Raw genomic sequence first — 16288 nt, forward strand, 5'->3', positions numbered from 1 at the left:
TACTAAGAACCTCTATTACATGTTTAAAAATACATAATCAGGGAACAGAGAGTGAGTAGTTTATTTCTAATGAAAGAAATTTTAGGGCATTCCTACCAAGAAGTCATCTTCTGGCAAGGCTGAAATAAAGACGGGCTCAATGGCTTGGAGAAAATCAAATCCTTGGGTCGCCCACCTGTGACGCGAGAAGACACAGCACTCACTAAACACCAACAACAAGCCGTGGTAGATTACACAAAACTTACAAATAATCCAGCGGGACAAAACACAATTTTTTGTCTTTATGTAAATGCCTGGGTTGAGTAAATTCATAGTGTGACCGCTGGGCCAGGAGGACAACATGGCTTTCCTTTCTTGGAGCCCAGGGAAGCATTTTAGAAGAGATGGGTGCTATTTGTACTTCAACAATCACATGAGCTGTGTAAGGTAAAGGGCCAAGCTGTAGTCCCAGGTGTACCACATTTGTGTTTTCTCTAACTTGGAAGATGCCCTGGAGTGTCCCAAGCACCAGTGTCCCTAAGCGCCACCATGAAACAGGCGGCTCCCTCTCACCAGGCACCAGCCCTCAGCAGTCTTGTGCTACCGTGGGGCCACCACCGGGCCTCACGGGTGCTCTACACACTTCCCCAGCCAACTCAGGACTCCTCATTTACACCAAGGAACAGGCTTAACGTTCATGTGGGAGGTCAAAGGGTCAGCACACAGGAAGCCCTGACCAGGGAGAATGGAAGTTCCCTCCAAGATAGCTCATTTGAGGCACAGCAGGAGAAACTGACCCTGGTGACACCTGCGTCCCATCAGACGCGGGCTCAAGTCCCCGCTTCTCCAGCTTAGATCCAGCTTCCTGCTAATGCATCTGCAAGGCAGTAGGTGACAGCTCAAGAGCCTGGGCGCCCGCCACCCACGTGGGAAACCAGAGGGAGTTCCAGGCTCTTGGCTTCAGCCTGGCCCAGCCCTAGCTATTACAGGCATTTGGGGAATAAAACAACAGAAAGCAGAGTGCTCTCCCTCGGTTGCTCTGCCTTCCAAACAGATGAAAATAAACATTTAAAAAGGAAAAAAAAAACAAAACTTAGTTTGGAACTTTGTAAAACAAAGTTTCTGAGAATTATGAGGTTTTTGCCTGTGTACAGTTGCATTTAATAACACTAGTCACCAACAAGTTCACAATGCTCCTTTTGGTGTCATCTGCCGGAAATTAAATCCAGCACACAGGAACAAAACAGCTCCAAGCCCACACGACTTGTGCTGCAAACAACCTACTTGGTTGTTACCTGGGTCGGGTGCCTCTGCCACTCTCACATTTAGTCAGCACGTAATTCATCCACTTCCGGGCAAAGCTGATGTATTTGTCTCCTATCTTCTGTCTAAACTCCCCAGACATCAATCGAACAACTTCTTTATGATACTGCAGAAAGATTTCATAAATGTCAAAGTTATAGTAATTACAGTAATTCCTACACACAATCAAGCTTTGTCTGTTTTAAGTGTCAATTGCTACAAAATCTAGAACACACAATCCAATTATGTAAAATTTGCATGAGGGGGTCTTCAAATGGTTCATGGAAAACGCAAGAAAACCATGCACGGATTTCACACTGTTTCGTACCAAAACAGAAATGCTGTCTGTTCTGGACGGGATCTGGTCTGCAGGGCCCAGGAGAAGAGAACGATCTGGAAAGAGCCCGATCAGAGCAACAAGGTTCCGCTGAGGGTGAAGCGGGAACAGACATTAAATTCATGGCGAAGCAGTGAGCTTGTGAGGCTGACCAGCTGACCACTGATGGTTTGTGAGGCTGATCAGCACGATGCCCCGAAAGACGAGCAGTTGTTCAATAGTGATTCCCACAAAGGGTGGGCAGTTCTTCAAACAGCGACTTCTACACAAGGGGTGAGCCGGTGCTGAAGAGGCAGCCGGCAGAGGCCACCATCCAGGCGGCTCACAAGCAACAGCGTCCCCACGGACCTGTCGATTCTGACAGAACAAGAGCAGAGCTGCCGACGGAAGCTGTGAGAGAGGGGTCACGATGCTGAAGCAGTCCGCCCACGATGTAACAGGACTGACCGTGGCTGCAGCAGCACGGCCCTGAAGCAGTCCGCCCACGATGTAACAGGACTGACCGTGGCTGCAGCAGCACGGCCCTGAAGACAAAGCACACTCAAAGCAAAGGCTGCCACGAGCAGGACGACCGCGTCGGGCGCAGCCGAAGCGCAGCGTCTGCAGCCAAGTCCCAGCAGCGGCTCCTGGCCTCACAGAGGGACGGAGATAGCAGCTGCTTGTCAGGAGAGCGCTGTGAGAAACCAGACAGAGCTCGGGCAGAAAACGCCCAGGAGAGCCTCGCCGGGGAGCCCTCCTGCCCGCCGTTCCTCTCGTCCAGCAATGGCCGCCTCACGAGCGCGCCAAAGAAAAACCATTAGGCGTCCGCCCCACCGTCCTGACTTGGCTCTGTCTCGTTTTTGCCTCTAACGTTAAGAAACCTCCTCCAGGAGCACTCACTTCTTGGGTTAGGAACACAAAGCAGACCGGGTTGGCACGGCTGGACACCCAGAACCTCAGCTCTCCAGGACGGACCAAACGCCGGCATCCGGCGCCTACAGGAGCGCCTTGACCCGGATGCAGCTCATGCTGGAAACAAAACTTGAAGCTTGTACTTCTATTTTACTTTTGATTCCATTTTCCATGAACCCTTGAAGTCCCCCCATGCACTCTGAACAGTGTGAAGACAGACAGAGAAGATGGGATTTCAAAATGCAGCTCCATAAATATTTTGCTTGTAAGTTTAAAAATTAAGAATTATTTTTATGATATCAAACATCTCTTTTAAAAGTTTTAAAATGCAGTAGTTAGTTTTGAGTGCAAAATTAAAACTGGGCAGCTACCTGACCGTTTGCAAGCAAACACTTCCCAGGTTCAGGAGTGGGACAAGAGCCGTGCCTGTCCCGCTGGGTTGCAGCTGGCACAGAGCTGCAGGCCAGCTGCACAGCAATGACTGCAGCGTGCTCCCCCGCGTCGGTGCCTACCTCGAACCCGAAGTTGTAGCCCTGAATCATGGCCTCGCGGTGGTACTGCTGCAGGGTGACAGACTCGGACTCGTCCACTTCCGCGTCGAACTCTGACGTGAACATGTGGTCCACTCGGTCAATGGTGTCGCTTATTCTGCTGCACAGCTCCAAGGCATCATTCTGAGGAGCCCCAAACCACGGTTAACCCGAAAGGAGGCAACCCCACCATGCTTACTGCACTAGAGGGGAGTTCCCTGTGACCACGCCAACCCGACTCAGGTCGTCACAGGGAATGACTGGGGGGCACATTACTTCCATTTTCACTTGTCTCAGGCATTCTTGAGCACCGCATGAAATACAAGAGGGGCCAGCGCTGTGGCTTGGTGGGCTAAGCTTCTGCCTGCAGTGCAGGCCTCCCATATGGCACCAGTTCGAGTCCTGGCTGCTCCACTTTCAATCAAGCTCCCTGCTGATGTGCCTGGGAAAGCAGTACAAGATGGCCCAAGTGCTCAGGCCCCTGCACCTGTGTGGGAGACCCAGATGAAGCTCCTGGCTTCTGGCTTCTGATTGGCCCAGTTCTGGCCGTTACAGCCATTTGGCGAGTGAACCAGTAGATAGAAGACCTCTCTCTCTACCTCTCCCTCTGTCTGTTAACTCTGCCTCTCAAATAAATAAATAAAATCTTAAAAAAAAAAAGTTTTTAAAAAAATACAAGAGAAAAGCTCCATGTAATACAGTAATGCCAAATGACCATCTGGTCTTTGAATGGATGCTGCATTTTCTCATGTGAACCTCCAGAGACATTTCTGGCAATTTCTGGAAATACTTGGGGTTGTCCAAACTTGGAGGAGGGTGTGGCCTCTACCGGCATCTGTGGGTAGAGGACCGGGAATCCACTGAACATCCTACAGTGCCCGGGACGGACCCCATGGCCAAGAATCATTAACCCAAAATGTCAATGCTATCGAGGACAGGAAACCAACCCTAATTCGAGCTTGTGCTGCCTGAGCCATGCCCCATGGGCTCCACACTGACCCCCTCCCAGGTCCTGAAACACACATGTATCCCTCCTAGGTTTCATATCCGAGTCACGGCACCATTATGTCGCTCCCCTACTCGCGGAGGAACGACACTAGACCCTGCGCTGTTCTTTTGTCTGCTCGGCCCTTCCCGGGTTTGCTGCTGGTCCTTCCCAGGTTGGCTGCCGACCCCTCCACCTCCGTGGAGGGGCGGCACCCCCTGCCACTTTCCCCACTTCTGCGGAGGAGCGGCACACCGCTGGCCGGCTCTCTCGGGGGCTGCTCAGGTGTTCCTTCAGATGTTCCTGGTGCATGTTGTCTCTCTCCTCCTTTATAGTCCTCTTCCACCAATCCCAACTCTGCTACCCACACGCCGAGTACGCTGCTCTCCTCCAATCAGGAGCAGGATCAGCTCCTGCAGCTTATCAAACTGATGAGGCAGCTGCGTAGTTGTTTTACTCCTCCCCAGCGCCATATTGTGGGAGAGCAGATGCATAGCATAAGTCTTAATTCCAGTAACTTAGCCTAGTCTCAGTTGCTCCCCACAACATGTGCATACGTGTTCTCCCATCAGGGAATACCTCAAGTGCTATGGCAAAATCTTCCAAAATCTTGACTCCCGTACTTCAGAAAATAAAATCTGGCCTCTCTCAACAAGGTGGTTTTTGCCCACCTCATTTGCCAGTCTCATCTCCTGCCACTTTCCAACGTGTGCCTCAGGACACAGCCATTCAGGCTGTGTGACACTCAGGGAACCATGGACACCTACGCCCAAGGGCTCCTCTGCTATTTCCCTCCCAATCTGCATCCCTGGGGATCCTCCCCGGTGCAGTTCCCAGAGGCCTACAGGGCCCAGTCTCCCCCGCGCTGGTACTTCAGGGGGCAGTCCAAGGGTCTACACTCCTCGAGCTCAGGAATAATCCCATCCTAACGAACCCTGCACTCTCCAGAGGCCTACAGGGCCCAGTCTCCCCTGCACTGGTACCCCAGGGGGCAGTCCAGGGGTCTACACTCCTCAAGGAGTCTACACTCCTCAGGAATAACCCCATCCTAACTAACCCTGTGCTCTCCAGAGGACCCTAGTTCAGACCAGAAGATAAAACCGCCTTCTCTGGCATTAGGGTGGGACTACAGGCTATAACAGAGAGAAACAGCTTGTCCAAGTTTCCAAATTAAAAAGAGAACAATGCTTATCAACGGCATGTGATTCCACAGAGTGCTTCTCCTTCAGGGTGTCTAGCTCCTGTGACTGACAGGGCAGGACACCACAGAGAGCTGTCTGAAGCCAAGACCAGTAACTGGGCACAGAATGGAAAGGGGTGAAACAGAAAAGAAGGGAAACAATGCAACGTTCTGGCTTTCTGTAAACTCTGAAAGCCTCTGTGCCTGTCTGCAACTATGTTGTTCAATTATAGTTAATTTGGCAGAATTAGTTCAAAAAAGAAATCAATCAACCTTTCAGATTTACATTACCAATATGGACAATCTCAAATACGCTCACTGCTAACTGCTGAAGGACAAAGAAAGTCACATCAGGAATGGAGAGACCTGAATTCCAACCTCAGCTTCGCCACTAAGCAGCCTGTGACCAGTGTGAAATCACCGAATGGCTGTTTTCTATCCCACAGCTGCAGGGTCCCGGCGAGCGCCAGGACTTTTCCAGTCTGATGTGGACAAACGTGAAACGGGGAGACAGACAGCACGAGGGAGCCGCCGAAGAGCTCTGGTACCTTCAGCTGCTGCAGAGCTTTGGCGATGACGGGCTGACTGGACGTCTGCTCCTGGCGCAGGGTCACGAGCCCCTCGATGGACTGCTGGAAGGCCTTTCTCTGCATGGTGAGATGGGCAGACTGCATGACAACCAGCAGGAGGTTGTCCACCTGGAAGGAGAACCACACACAGGTCATGAAAGCAGACCAGTGACAAGTCCCGCTCTAGCTCCAGGCCCACTCCTTCAGGGCGACCAGGCCAACAGCCACCTGCCCAGAGTCCCTTTCAAGCAAAGCCACTCTCACAGGGCAAGGCACTGCAGCGGGCACAGGTGGCTGCATCATCAGCACACTGGAGAAGAATCCCCAGGGCTGTGGGGGCACAGCATCTCCAAAACATCCCAGAACTTAACCCTGCTGCTGCACACGCGTGTGTGTGACACACATGTGCACAATGCGCGTGTGTGAGACAGCGGCATGTGAAGAGCAAAAGGCAGGAGTGAGAGTGATGGGATGAGATGAAGGACTTTGTAGGAAACAGAGAGAGAGAGAGAGAGAGACTGTATTATTTTTATTCTTCAGGAGACAGGGCCGCCTCCGTGTTCTGAGTACACCGTGATGTGATCAATGCACACGTGATAACCATTCTAGGAGCACCAAAACAAGCAAACACAGAGCTGGAGGGCGTGTGAAGCTGGGAAGCCGGTGAGTAGCCGAGCAGCGCGGGAAGGGCTGCAAGGCCCTGACCACCGCAGTGGGGACGCAGGGGAACATTCACTTCCTCAATTCCTGGAAACGCTTGCAGCTGGCAGGGCTACTGACGAAGGGTGGAGACGGAGTCTGTATCAACTGTCACCTCTGATTTGAACAAGTGGACGGCCTGCCACTCACTGAGGCAGGCAAGGCAAGAGGGGACCAGAGGCCTTGGGGCAGGGGAGGCAGCAGGCCAGCACACCGTCCTCCGGTCAGGCTGAGTCTGAAGTGCACGGGAACACACCCTAAGCTGGACACTGCCCTTAAACTGAACACAGCAACACGCGCAGGCTTCCTAAGCTTAACTAGTGAGTTACATCAACTGTCCTGGGCTCCCTGGTGGGTTAGGTAGATCATGAATGCCTACCATAAAAAATGCAATCTAGGGGCCGGCACTGTGGCATAGCAGGTGAGGCCCACTGCCTGTGATGCCAGCATCCCACATGGGTGCCAGTTCGAGACCTGGTTGCTCCACTCCTAACCCAGCTGCCTGTTTGTGCATCTGGGAAAGCAGTGGAGGATGGCCCAAATGCTTGGTTCCCTGTACCCACGTGGGAGACATGAAAGAAGTTCCTGGCTCCTGGCTCCAGCCCAGCCCAGCCCCAGCCCTTGAGGCCATTCGGGGAGTGAGCCAGCAAAGACAGGATCTGAATTTCGATCTCTCTCCCTCTCTCTTTCTGTCTCTGTAAGTCTGCCTTTCAAATAGATAAATAAATCTTAAAGAAAAAAAAGAAAAGAAATCGATTAAATAAGCAGGAAACCAGATCACCCAGAGAACTCCGAGATTCTGAAACCACAAATCCCACTAGTGAGACAACTCCTTTTTGACAGCGGCTCTGCAGACTTAACTGCAAGATCAAACTAAGGACCCGTATAATAGAAGGTCTATTTCTATTATGTGCTTGACAGAATTTGCTAGAATACTGCAGCACCAGAAATGCTGCAAGCTTCCCTATTGAAGTTCTCAACAGTCAGACAAGCCCCACGAGCTGCGGACAGCTCACTCTGGCTAGAGGCGGGCAGAGGGAGACACACCTGCATGCTCCTCAGGGTGTCAACCGTCTCCACCTGGGGCACGACTTTGACCGGCTGCGCCTCCCAGGCGCCCCAGCGGTCATCGGCGGCGCGGGCCCGGGCGTTCTGCTTGCTGAGGAGCAGGTGGGCGTCGACGAGCGTGTCGTCCGAGTCTTTGGAGCAGTCCTTCCCGGCCGCGGCGTTCAGCAGCTGCAGGATCAGAGTCTTCTCCCCGGCCAGCGCGTCCGGAACAAACACCTGCAAGCTCTCCAGCCCAGGAATCTGCACCTGCAGATGGGAGAACCTCAATGTCACGTCAGGAACACCGCGCAGGACAGAGACAGCTCCCTGAAGAAGCCAGCTCGGAGAAGGGCGCGGGCACCGAGAAGGGCACCGAGGGAGAGCGAGGAGGTGCCGCGGGGACCGGACGGGCAGGGAGAGGGCATCGTCCTCAGGGCATCGTCCTCGTCATTTTGTTTTCAACAACAAAGACAGACTCTGAGGGGTGCGGGCTGCGATGCTGACAGAGTGAACCCCGACTCAGCACAAAGGCAAGGGTGTAGCACGGGTCCACTCGCTTGCTCTCGCGGGGGAAAGAGCACAAGGCTCTTGAAACCACGCCCAGGCTGACTGGCATTTCCACCCACAACGTCTTGTTCTCAACAGCCTCTGAAGGCGCGGAGTCAACAACCCAGGGCGGTGAAGACAGCGACTCAGAAAGCGCCGATAACAGCCGGGCCGTGTCGGCACAGGCTCAGGCTGACTTCCGAGCCACCTCAGGAAACGCACACGTGAACACAACCACTGCTAAGACACTGTCCTTCTACACAAATCACTTGAGATCTACACACACACATATATAAAAAACATTAAATAGCATGAGTAAGTATTCATTTATCTGCATTCTTAAGGCAAAGTACTAAGTATGCAAAACCCAGTTAAAGATTTCCCTGAAAAGCTATGGGACAGTCCTACAACGGGGACTCTCCAGACCCCTAAGAAACAGGTCGTCTGTTTTAGAGCACAGTGGGAAGGCAGAGTGGTTACCTTAACATACTGCTTTGATTTCAGAACATCCAGGAGGTCTCTAACTGGGGCTGCAAGGACGAATTCTGCTGCTATTTCCAGGTCCTAGGGTCACCAAGAAACCTCGTTAGGGTTAGTGTACTTAAAAAAAAAGGAAAAGAAAAATAATTCATCAGGATTTGTAAACTCACCTTTCTCAACATTTTAGCGAATCCCAGTGCTTTCGAAGCTCGTTCTCTGGCTTCGTGAAAGAGCTCCTTCAGCGCCCGGCTGATCTCAACCACGGACCTCCTGCCAAGTGCACAGAAGTCCAGTCAGGACGCAGGGTCCACGCCACAGGTGCGAAAGCACTGAACATCAGAGGTAAAGCAAATTCCAAAGCACAGCAACACACAGAGGTGTGAGTGGGAGCGGCCAGCTGCTGGGAGTGTACCAGAACGTCTGGAGCTGCCTCCTGCCCACAGTCATGGGCAGCGCTGCTGTCCCTCAGCAGCACCTAACTGACCTAGCAACAGCAGGCTCAGCTTTCTGAAGGTCTCATTATGACCGTTTCTTGGAGTTTAAGGTGAGTTCTTGACTCTCAGCTCATATTCTAACCGGAAAGAAACACACACACTGCAGTCTGCTAATGTTCAACAACTGGCTCTCCCCACAAACACAGTCTTTTTTATTTTTTTTTAATTTTTTGACAGGCAGAGTGGACAGTAAGAGAGAGAGACAGAGAGAAAGGTCTTCCTTTTGCCGTTGGTTCACCCTCCAATGGCTGGTGCTGCGGCCCGTGCACCGCGCTGATCCGATGGCAGGAGCCAGGTGCTTTTCCTGGTCTCCCATGCCAGTGCAGGGCCCAAGCACTTGGGCCATCCTCCACTGCACTCCCTGACCACAGCAGAGAGCTGGCCTGGAAGAGGGGCAACCGGGACAGAATCCGGCGCCCCGACCGGGACTAGAACCCAGAGTGCCGGTGCCACCAGGCGGAGGATTAGCCTAGTGAGCCGCAGTGCTGGCCCTACACAAACAGTCTTCAGTGAAGCATGCCACTGTCTGGGGTGCAAACACTCCCATCACAGCCAAGGTCAAGGGAGCAGTCTGAGAGCACTGAGCAAGGTCAGTGCACAGTCAGCGGGGTGCACAGTCGGCTCCCTAAGGCCAGGACAGGTCAGCTCCGGGCCTCCCTTTTAGGTCGACCCCTAGCAAACAACGGGAGCAGCACAGGTGCCACCTTCTAGTTTACCATCTCGAGTGCGCGTGTGAATTCAGGATCCACAGGTTTGTTCTGATCCACCACGCTAGCTCTCAAAGCTGCAAGGCCTGGAGATTGAACCATTCCATTTCTTGGCTATCGGTGCCTCTTTACCCTCGCCATAAACCTCCCAGGTGTTCTGAAAGCCGAACTTTACATGCTCAGAGAACACATCTGAGTTCTGGAGAAGCCAGTTTCATCTGAGCACCTGCAAAGGTGACCGCGTGACACTGCTGCTGCACGGCCACAAAACGGCCGCCCGGCAGACACACACAGATGCCACACAGACAGCAACCTCACAAGGTTCCACCTAAGGAGCATCTGGATGGACGCGGAGAAAATCCAACAGGTGGCAAGCCATGAATACACTTCACCTGGAAGCTCACTAGAAGGGGTAGCTAATCATAAAAACAGCAAGAACACACCAGTGTCATGAAAATGCGCTAACGCACTGCTTGCCACAGATTTTAAAGCACAGAAACACAATATTTAGTTAAAGACGTTCCAGAAAATAAGGATGGAGATAATTCCACTCATTTTAGTCAACTTTATTCCTTCTCTAAAGGTACTATTTTTATTATATTAAATAAATTCTAGGTTCACCTTCAAAAGAAATTTCACAGAAAATCCTAAGTAAAATATCATACAAAAAAAAACAAGATGCATTAATGAATAACTTCTTCCAGTCCAACACAATCTGGTCTGAAAAGGGCTTGCTGTAAACTCACTGCCAAGAGCAGACCCACGTGAGCAAAAAAACGCAAGAGGAAGCCGCGTGCAGACCCCACCTGATTTCATCGGAAGCACCGCCGTCGTCAGCGCTGGTCCAGAACTCAGCACAGCTCTCCTGCAGGCCGAACTCTAGGAAGCTCCCCGTGGATTTCAGCAGCATTCCTGCAATGTCACTAAGGGAACAGCAATAACAAAAATAAAACAGAAGAAAAGCTGGCCTCACTCATACCCCAATTCTAGAATGAGAAACTGAAAGGTCAGCTACCACTTTAAGGGTTTGAAAAAAAAAGTGAATTCCTTAAATGCAGCTTTCTTAAAATTTCCCTTACAGTTGATTTTTATAGTCAATAAACACCAACTACTCTAAGTAGCTGATCCTTCTCACTGAATACACAATCAGAACACGAGCATCAAAATGTATCCCCCAACGTGTAATCAAACGAATGTATCAAAAATCCAGCCGCAGTCTCCTGCCCCTCTGAGGAGCAGGGAAAGGAGCTGTGGCCCAGTGTGACAGCAGCAGGCGCAGGGCGCGAGGCCAGAATCAGCTGTCGCAGGAGAGCAAACCCAGATGAAGGCACCTTGCACACCAGCTGAAGGTGCACTTTTGGCCCGAGAGCCTGCGATGGGCCTCCGAGGCAGACGCAGGATTTCAGCAGGAGAACAAGAAGGGGGCGCTGAGACGCGGGCATGGAAGAGCACCAAGAATCATCAAGAGGCACAAAGTGTGCCAATCAAATGCAAGGTTGCTGGAAGAGACCCCATCTGAAAGGAGTAGAGGGTGGCTATGCTGCAGTGGGCAGCAGAGAACTTGGAGAGTAAACCAAGGCCATGCACAGAAGGCAAGAAGCCACTTCGCTGGACCAGAGGGGGGGCTTCAAAATGAGATGGGAATTGATCTGATTAGAAACACGCTTTTTTAGGGGCTGGCGCCATGGCACACTAGGTTAATCCTCCGCCTGTGGTGCCAGCATCCCATATGGGCGTCAGTTCTAGTCCCAGCTGCCCCTCTTCCAATCCAGCTCTCTGCTATGGCCTGGGAAGAGCAGTGGAGGACGGCCCAGGTGCTTGGGCCCCTGCACCTGTGTGTGAGGCCAGGCGGAAGCACCTGGCTCATGGCTTCGGATCGCCACAGCTCCGGCCGTTGTGGCCATCTGGGAAGTGAACCAATGGAGGGAAGACCTTTCTCTCTGTCTCTTCCTCTCACTGTCTATAACTCTACCTCTCAAATAAATAAAATCTTTAAAAAGAAAAGAAAAAAGAAACATACTTCTGAGAAGAACATTAGATAAGCTCCAGGATAGAGTTACTCAACCGACACTGAGAACCTGCCATGTGCTAAGGGGCAGTGAACAAAAATGGATGCAGAAATACAAACAAAGGAGCAAAATAACTAATATTTCAGATATTCTAAGTGCTACTGAGAGGGAAAAAAGTCGAGGAGTACTTGTGGGTAGCAACTTCCACTTTAAATCCGCAGAGAAGGAAACATTTGAGAGGAACCTGAGGAAGCAGGGAAACGAGTCATGAAAATAGCTGGGAAAAAGCAGTCCAAGGAGCGGGGCCGGGCACAGCCAGCCCGAGACACGCCGCAGCCCCTGGCTGCAGAGCCAGCCCAGCAGAGGCCGGTGGGAGATGAGGACAGAGGCGGGGAAGTCGGAGGCGGCAGAGGCCGGTGGGAGATGAGGACAGAGGCGGGGAAGTCGGAGGCGGAGGGTTCCAGGTGCCCGTGCGGGGCAGGCAGGGCAGCACTCAGCGAGGGAACGGCCCGGCGTGCACTGCACAAGCTCACTGCGCTGTGCTGTGAGGAGACAGAGTAAACGAGGCAGAAGCAGGAGGACTGCTCGCAGAGCTGTCGCGATGACACACAGAAGCAACCACAGCCTGGGAAGAGTGGCAGCACGCGTGGGGAGCACAGGTCAGGTCCTGGGTGTGCCTGAGGCGCCCGCGGCGTGCATACAACAGAGAAGTCAGGCTGGGCCCTGACACAGACCAAACCCGGCGGGGGGGCGGGGGGGCAGTCTGGGAAGCAGAGGTGCTGCTCCGGCCCAGCAGATGAAATGCAGCAGAGTCCAGCGCAGGGCAGTGGGTGCAGCCATGAACGCACCTGGGAGCCCTCGGAACAGGGAACAGGAGGGCAGAGGCCACACTGCCCCCCGGAGGGGACAAGGACGGGAGGAGGGCAGAGGCCACACTGCCCCCCGGAGGGGACAAGGATGGGAGGGTGGCAGAGGCCACACTGCCCCCCGGAGGGGACAAGGATGGGAGGATGGCAGAGGCCACACTGCGCCCCGAAGGGGACAAGGACGGGAGGAGGGCAGAGGCCACACTGCACCCCGGAGGGGACAAGGACGGGAGGAGGGCAGAGGCCACACTGCCCCCCGGAGGGGACAAGGATGGGAGGATGGCAGAGGCCACACTGCCCCCCGGAGGGGACAAGGACGGGAGGAGGGCAGAGGCCACACTGCCCCCCGGAGGGGACAAGGGTGGGAGGAGGGCAGAGCTCACACTGCCCCCCGGAGGGGACAAGGACGGGAGGAGGGCAGAGGCCACACTGCCCCCCGGAGGGGACAAGGGTGGGAGGAGGGCAGAGCTCACACTGCCCCCCGGAGGGGACAAGGACGGGAGGAGGGCAGAGGCTACACTGCGCCCCGGAGGGGACAAGGATGGGAGGAGGGCAGAGGCCACACTGCGCCCCGGAGGGGACAAGGGTGGGAGGAGGGCAGAGCTCACACTGCCCCCCGGAGGGGACAAGGGTGGGAGGAGGGCAGAGCTCACACTGCCCCCCCGGAGGGGACAAGGGTGGGAGGAGGGCAGAGCTCACACTGCCCCCCGGAGGGGACAAGGACGGGAGGAGGGCAGAGGCCACACTGCCCCCCGGAGGGGACAAGGATGGGAGGAGGGCAGAGGCCACACTGCGCCCCGGAGGGGACAAGGGTGGGAGGAGGGCAGAGCTCACACTGCCCCCCGGAGGGGACAAGGGTGGGAGGAGGGCAGAGCTCACACTGCCCCCCCGGAGGGGACAAGGGTGGGAGGAGGGCAGAGCTCACACTGCCCCCCGGAGGGGACAAGGACGGGAGGAGGGCAGAGGCCACACTGCCCCCCGGAGGGGACAAGGATGGGAGGAGGGCAGAGGCCACACTGCGCCCCGGAGGGGACAAGGACGGCAGAGGCCACACTGCCCCCCGGAGGGGACAAGGACGGGAGGAGGGCAGAGCTCACACTGCCCCCCGGAGGGGACAAGGGTGGGAGGAGGGCAGAGCTCACACTGCCCCCCGGAGGGGACAAGGACGGGAGGAGGGCAGAGGCCACACTGCCCCCCAGAGGGGACAAGGACGGGAGGAGGGCAGAGGCCACACTGCGCCCCGGAGGGGACAAGGACGGGAGGAGGGCAGAGGTCACACTGCCCCCCGGAGGGGACAAGGACGGCAGAGGCCAGCACTGCCCCCAGGAGGGAACCTGAAGCACAGGCAGCAGCTGCAGACTGAGACTGACAGGAGCAAGCACGGGTGTGTGACGTCACAAGACATCAACCTGCAGGAAACTCACCGGCAACCTTTAAAAAAAAATGTCTTCAAAAAGGCTTGACAGGCTGGAAACGGAAAATGCAAACAGAGGAATTACAAGCAAAAAGGAATGATGGAAAAGTAACGAGGGGAGAATACTGAAAATGGTAATGAATGCATTTCTGGACAGACTACCTGGAACCATGAAGAAGGTCAGGCCCGTGGCCTGGGAACTGCAGCCTGGAGACTGGGAGTTTGAAGCAAGAGCAGGTTCGCTGCTCACCAAGAGACAGGATATGGGAACAACCGGCAAGTAGGCCAGAGATGCAGATGTCTGATTTTGAGATCTGAGCAAGGGACAGGGACTGGAAGAGTCAAAGGCAATGAGACGCTGAAGGGAGAAGTGCACTGCTTGTGACCGCGGAGGTCCTCCCAGTGGGACACAAAGTAGGGCAAGACGCTGGGCTGGGTCCGAGGAAATAAAATGGCTGCTGAGACAACAGGACACGTCTCCGAAGCACAGCCCGCCCTCTCCAGGATCTCCCGCCGTCTGCACTGCTGTGCTGTCACCGCATGTAAACCCAGCTCACAGATGCCGCCACTGGTCTCACGCTCCAAACACAGTGTCCGTGAAACTACGTACTTCCTAAGCTCTGAAAGTCACCGCTTACCCTGAAACCCACAGGTCTGCTCAACCTTCAGTGGACTTCAATGTTTCTTGTTATTTAAAACAAATAAGAGAGTTAACCCCAAGACAGGATTTCTCAAGTACAAAATTAACATTTTGGGAGAAAAATTCTCAGTTGAGGGGACTGTCCAGGCCTCTACCCACTGAATGCTAGGAGCATTCTCCCCGCCATGGCAATCAAAGATGTTTCCAGATTCTGGCACGTATCGCCAATGGGCAAAACCTCGGCTGGCTGGGAACCACTACTGAAAGCCTGGAGGAGGGGCACCGGGTGTATGGAAGGACTGTGCCGGCACCACTGGGCGCGCAACGCTGGGGGGAGCGTCCAGGCCCCCGCTGAGCCGCGAGGTCCCTACCAGAAGAGTTTGCCGGCCTGTGCCTCTCCTCCCCGGATGTACGGAGTGATTTCTTTGGTGAAATTCCATTCTTCTTCCAAAAGGTTTTTTAAACTATGGGATGCTTGAGGTAATTGCTGTAGCATTTGGATCCAGCTTCTCATGTAATCAAAATACACCTTAAAATACAAAAGTTATAAAGAGAGATATTTAGGAGCAGAATTCAGCAACTCCCAACGTTCACCTCGGTGAACAGGATAGTTACAAAGGCTGGCGACCCCGGGGAGCAAGATTCTTCAGCCCTGCTCGCCAGTGTCTGCGAGAGGACTGGCTTCACGATGACATGACTCTTTGGTTAAAACACATCACCCACAAGCCCTTCCAATCTCAAAGGAAATAACCAAGATGCTCACAACATACAGAAAAGCACAACAAAGTCTTCCTAAAGACCACAGTGACACCTGCAGCTTTCATGACCACACAGTGAAATACAGCTCGTGAGCACTATTCCCTCAAGGGGCTTGCGCCATCACTCAGCTTGAAACGGCATCTTCCGTGCTGGGGGAGGCGAGCACACTTCTCTCCACCGGCCCCTCCTGACGCTCAGGTTCCAGTGACAAACTATTTGTAAGGATCTGACCTACAATCAGAACATCTGGGGGCCCTGAAGAGGGGCTGATGCCACCACAGCCCTGTCGTCACTGCCTTCCTGCCCTGCACTCCACCCTGAGGACGTGCTGGACAGGATGGTCTGCACCAGCCAGGGGTTCTTCTCGAGACAGTCCACAATGGCTGGATCGCGGGCAGCCCTGCCCAGGACTCTCTTACTGAACAGGCGTCTGTACCGGGTAGAAGACACCAGGGTCACAGCCACTGTCCCAGGACGTGGCTGAGGACCACGCCCCTCGGCTACACCACACTTAACGTCTTCAGGAGTCTGCATCTCAGTCCTTGCATCTTACAGGTCGGGATTCGCAGTGACGTCTTTCCTGAGGTCCAGAGCTAACTTCCAGCGATAATAACCTTCTGGTCTTTTCCTCGGTTTAAGAGCATTTTCTGCTGCCGTAATGCTGCAGGCTGCCTGGAGTGGATCTGCAGGCCCGGGTCTCCTCACCAGGGCTGTGTGTGCAGATCCTAGGTTCTCTGCCTACCACCACAGGCCCAGGTGGAAGAAGGCCCTTCAGTGCCGGGCCCAGGGGTGCCCTCACCATCCTGGGCCCCCCTCTCCCCGACGGCCCTCTGCAGGGCCTCTGTGACCTCCAC

The 16288-nt window shown here is 54.1% G+C and overlaps 1 protein-coding gene across 7 annotated transcripts in view; it reads right to left on the bottom strand.

Moving 5' to 3' along the window:
• MAP3K4 (mitogen-activated protein kinase kinase kinase 4) overlaps positions 1-16288 on the bottom strand; it is a 127666-nt gene that overhangs the window by 23436 nt on the left and 87942 nt on the right. For all 7 annotated transcript variants that reach the window (XM_051855156.3, XM_051855155.3, XM_051855158.3 and 4 more), the window contains exons 6-14: positions 15047-15204; positions 10553-10669; positions 8716-8815; positions 8546-8629; positions 7520-7786; positions 5753-5902; positions 3022-3183; positions 1275-1408; positions 97-175 (exon numbers count right to left, since the gene is read on the bottom strand). In XM_051855156.3, coding sequence (XP_051711116.3) covers positions 97-175; positions 1275-1408; positions 3022-3183; positions 5753-5902; positions 7520-7786; positions 8546-8629; positions 8716-8815; positions 10553-10669; positions 15047-15204 — 1251 coding nt within the window. The remainder of the gene's footprint in view (positions 1-96; positions 176-1274; positions 1409-3021; positions 3184-5752; positions 5903-7519; positions 7787-8545; positions 8630-8715; positions 8816-10552; positions 10670-15046; positions 15205-16288) is intronic.

The sequence above is a fragment of the Oryctolagus cuniculus genome, chromosome 5, assembly GCF_051225735.1.
Source record: "Oryctolagus cuniculus isolate XC-2025 breed Fujian yellow rabbit chromosome 5, ASM5122573v1, whole genome shotgun sequence".
Taxonomy (NCBI): domain Eukaryota; kingdom Metazoa; phylum Chordata; class Mammalia; order Lagomorpha; family Leporidae; genus Oryctolagus; species Oryctolagus cuniculus.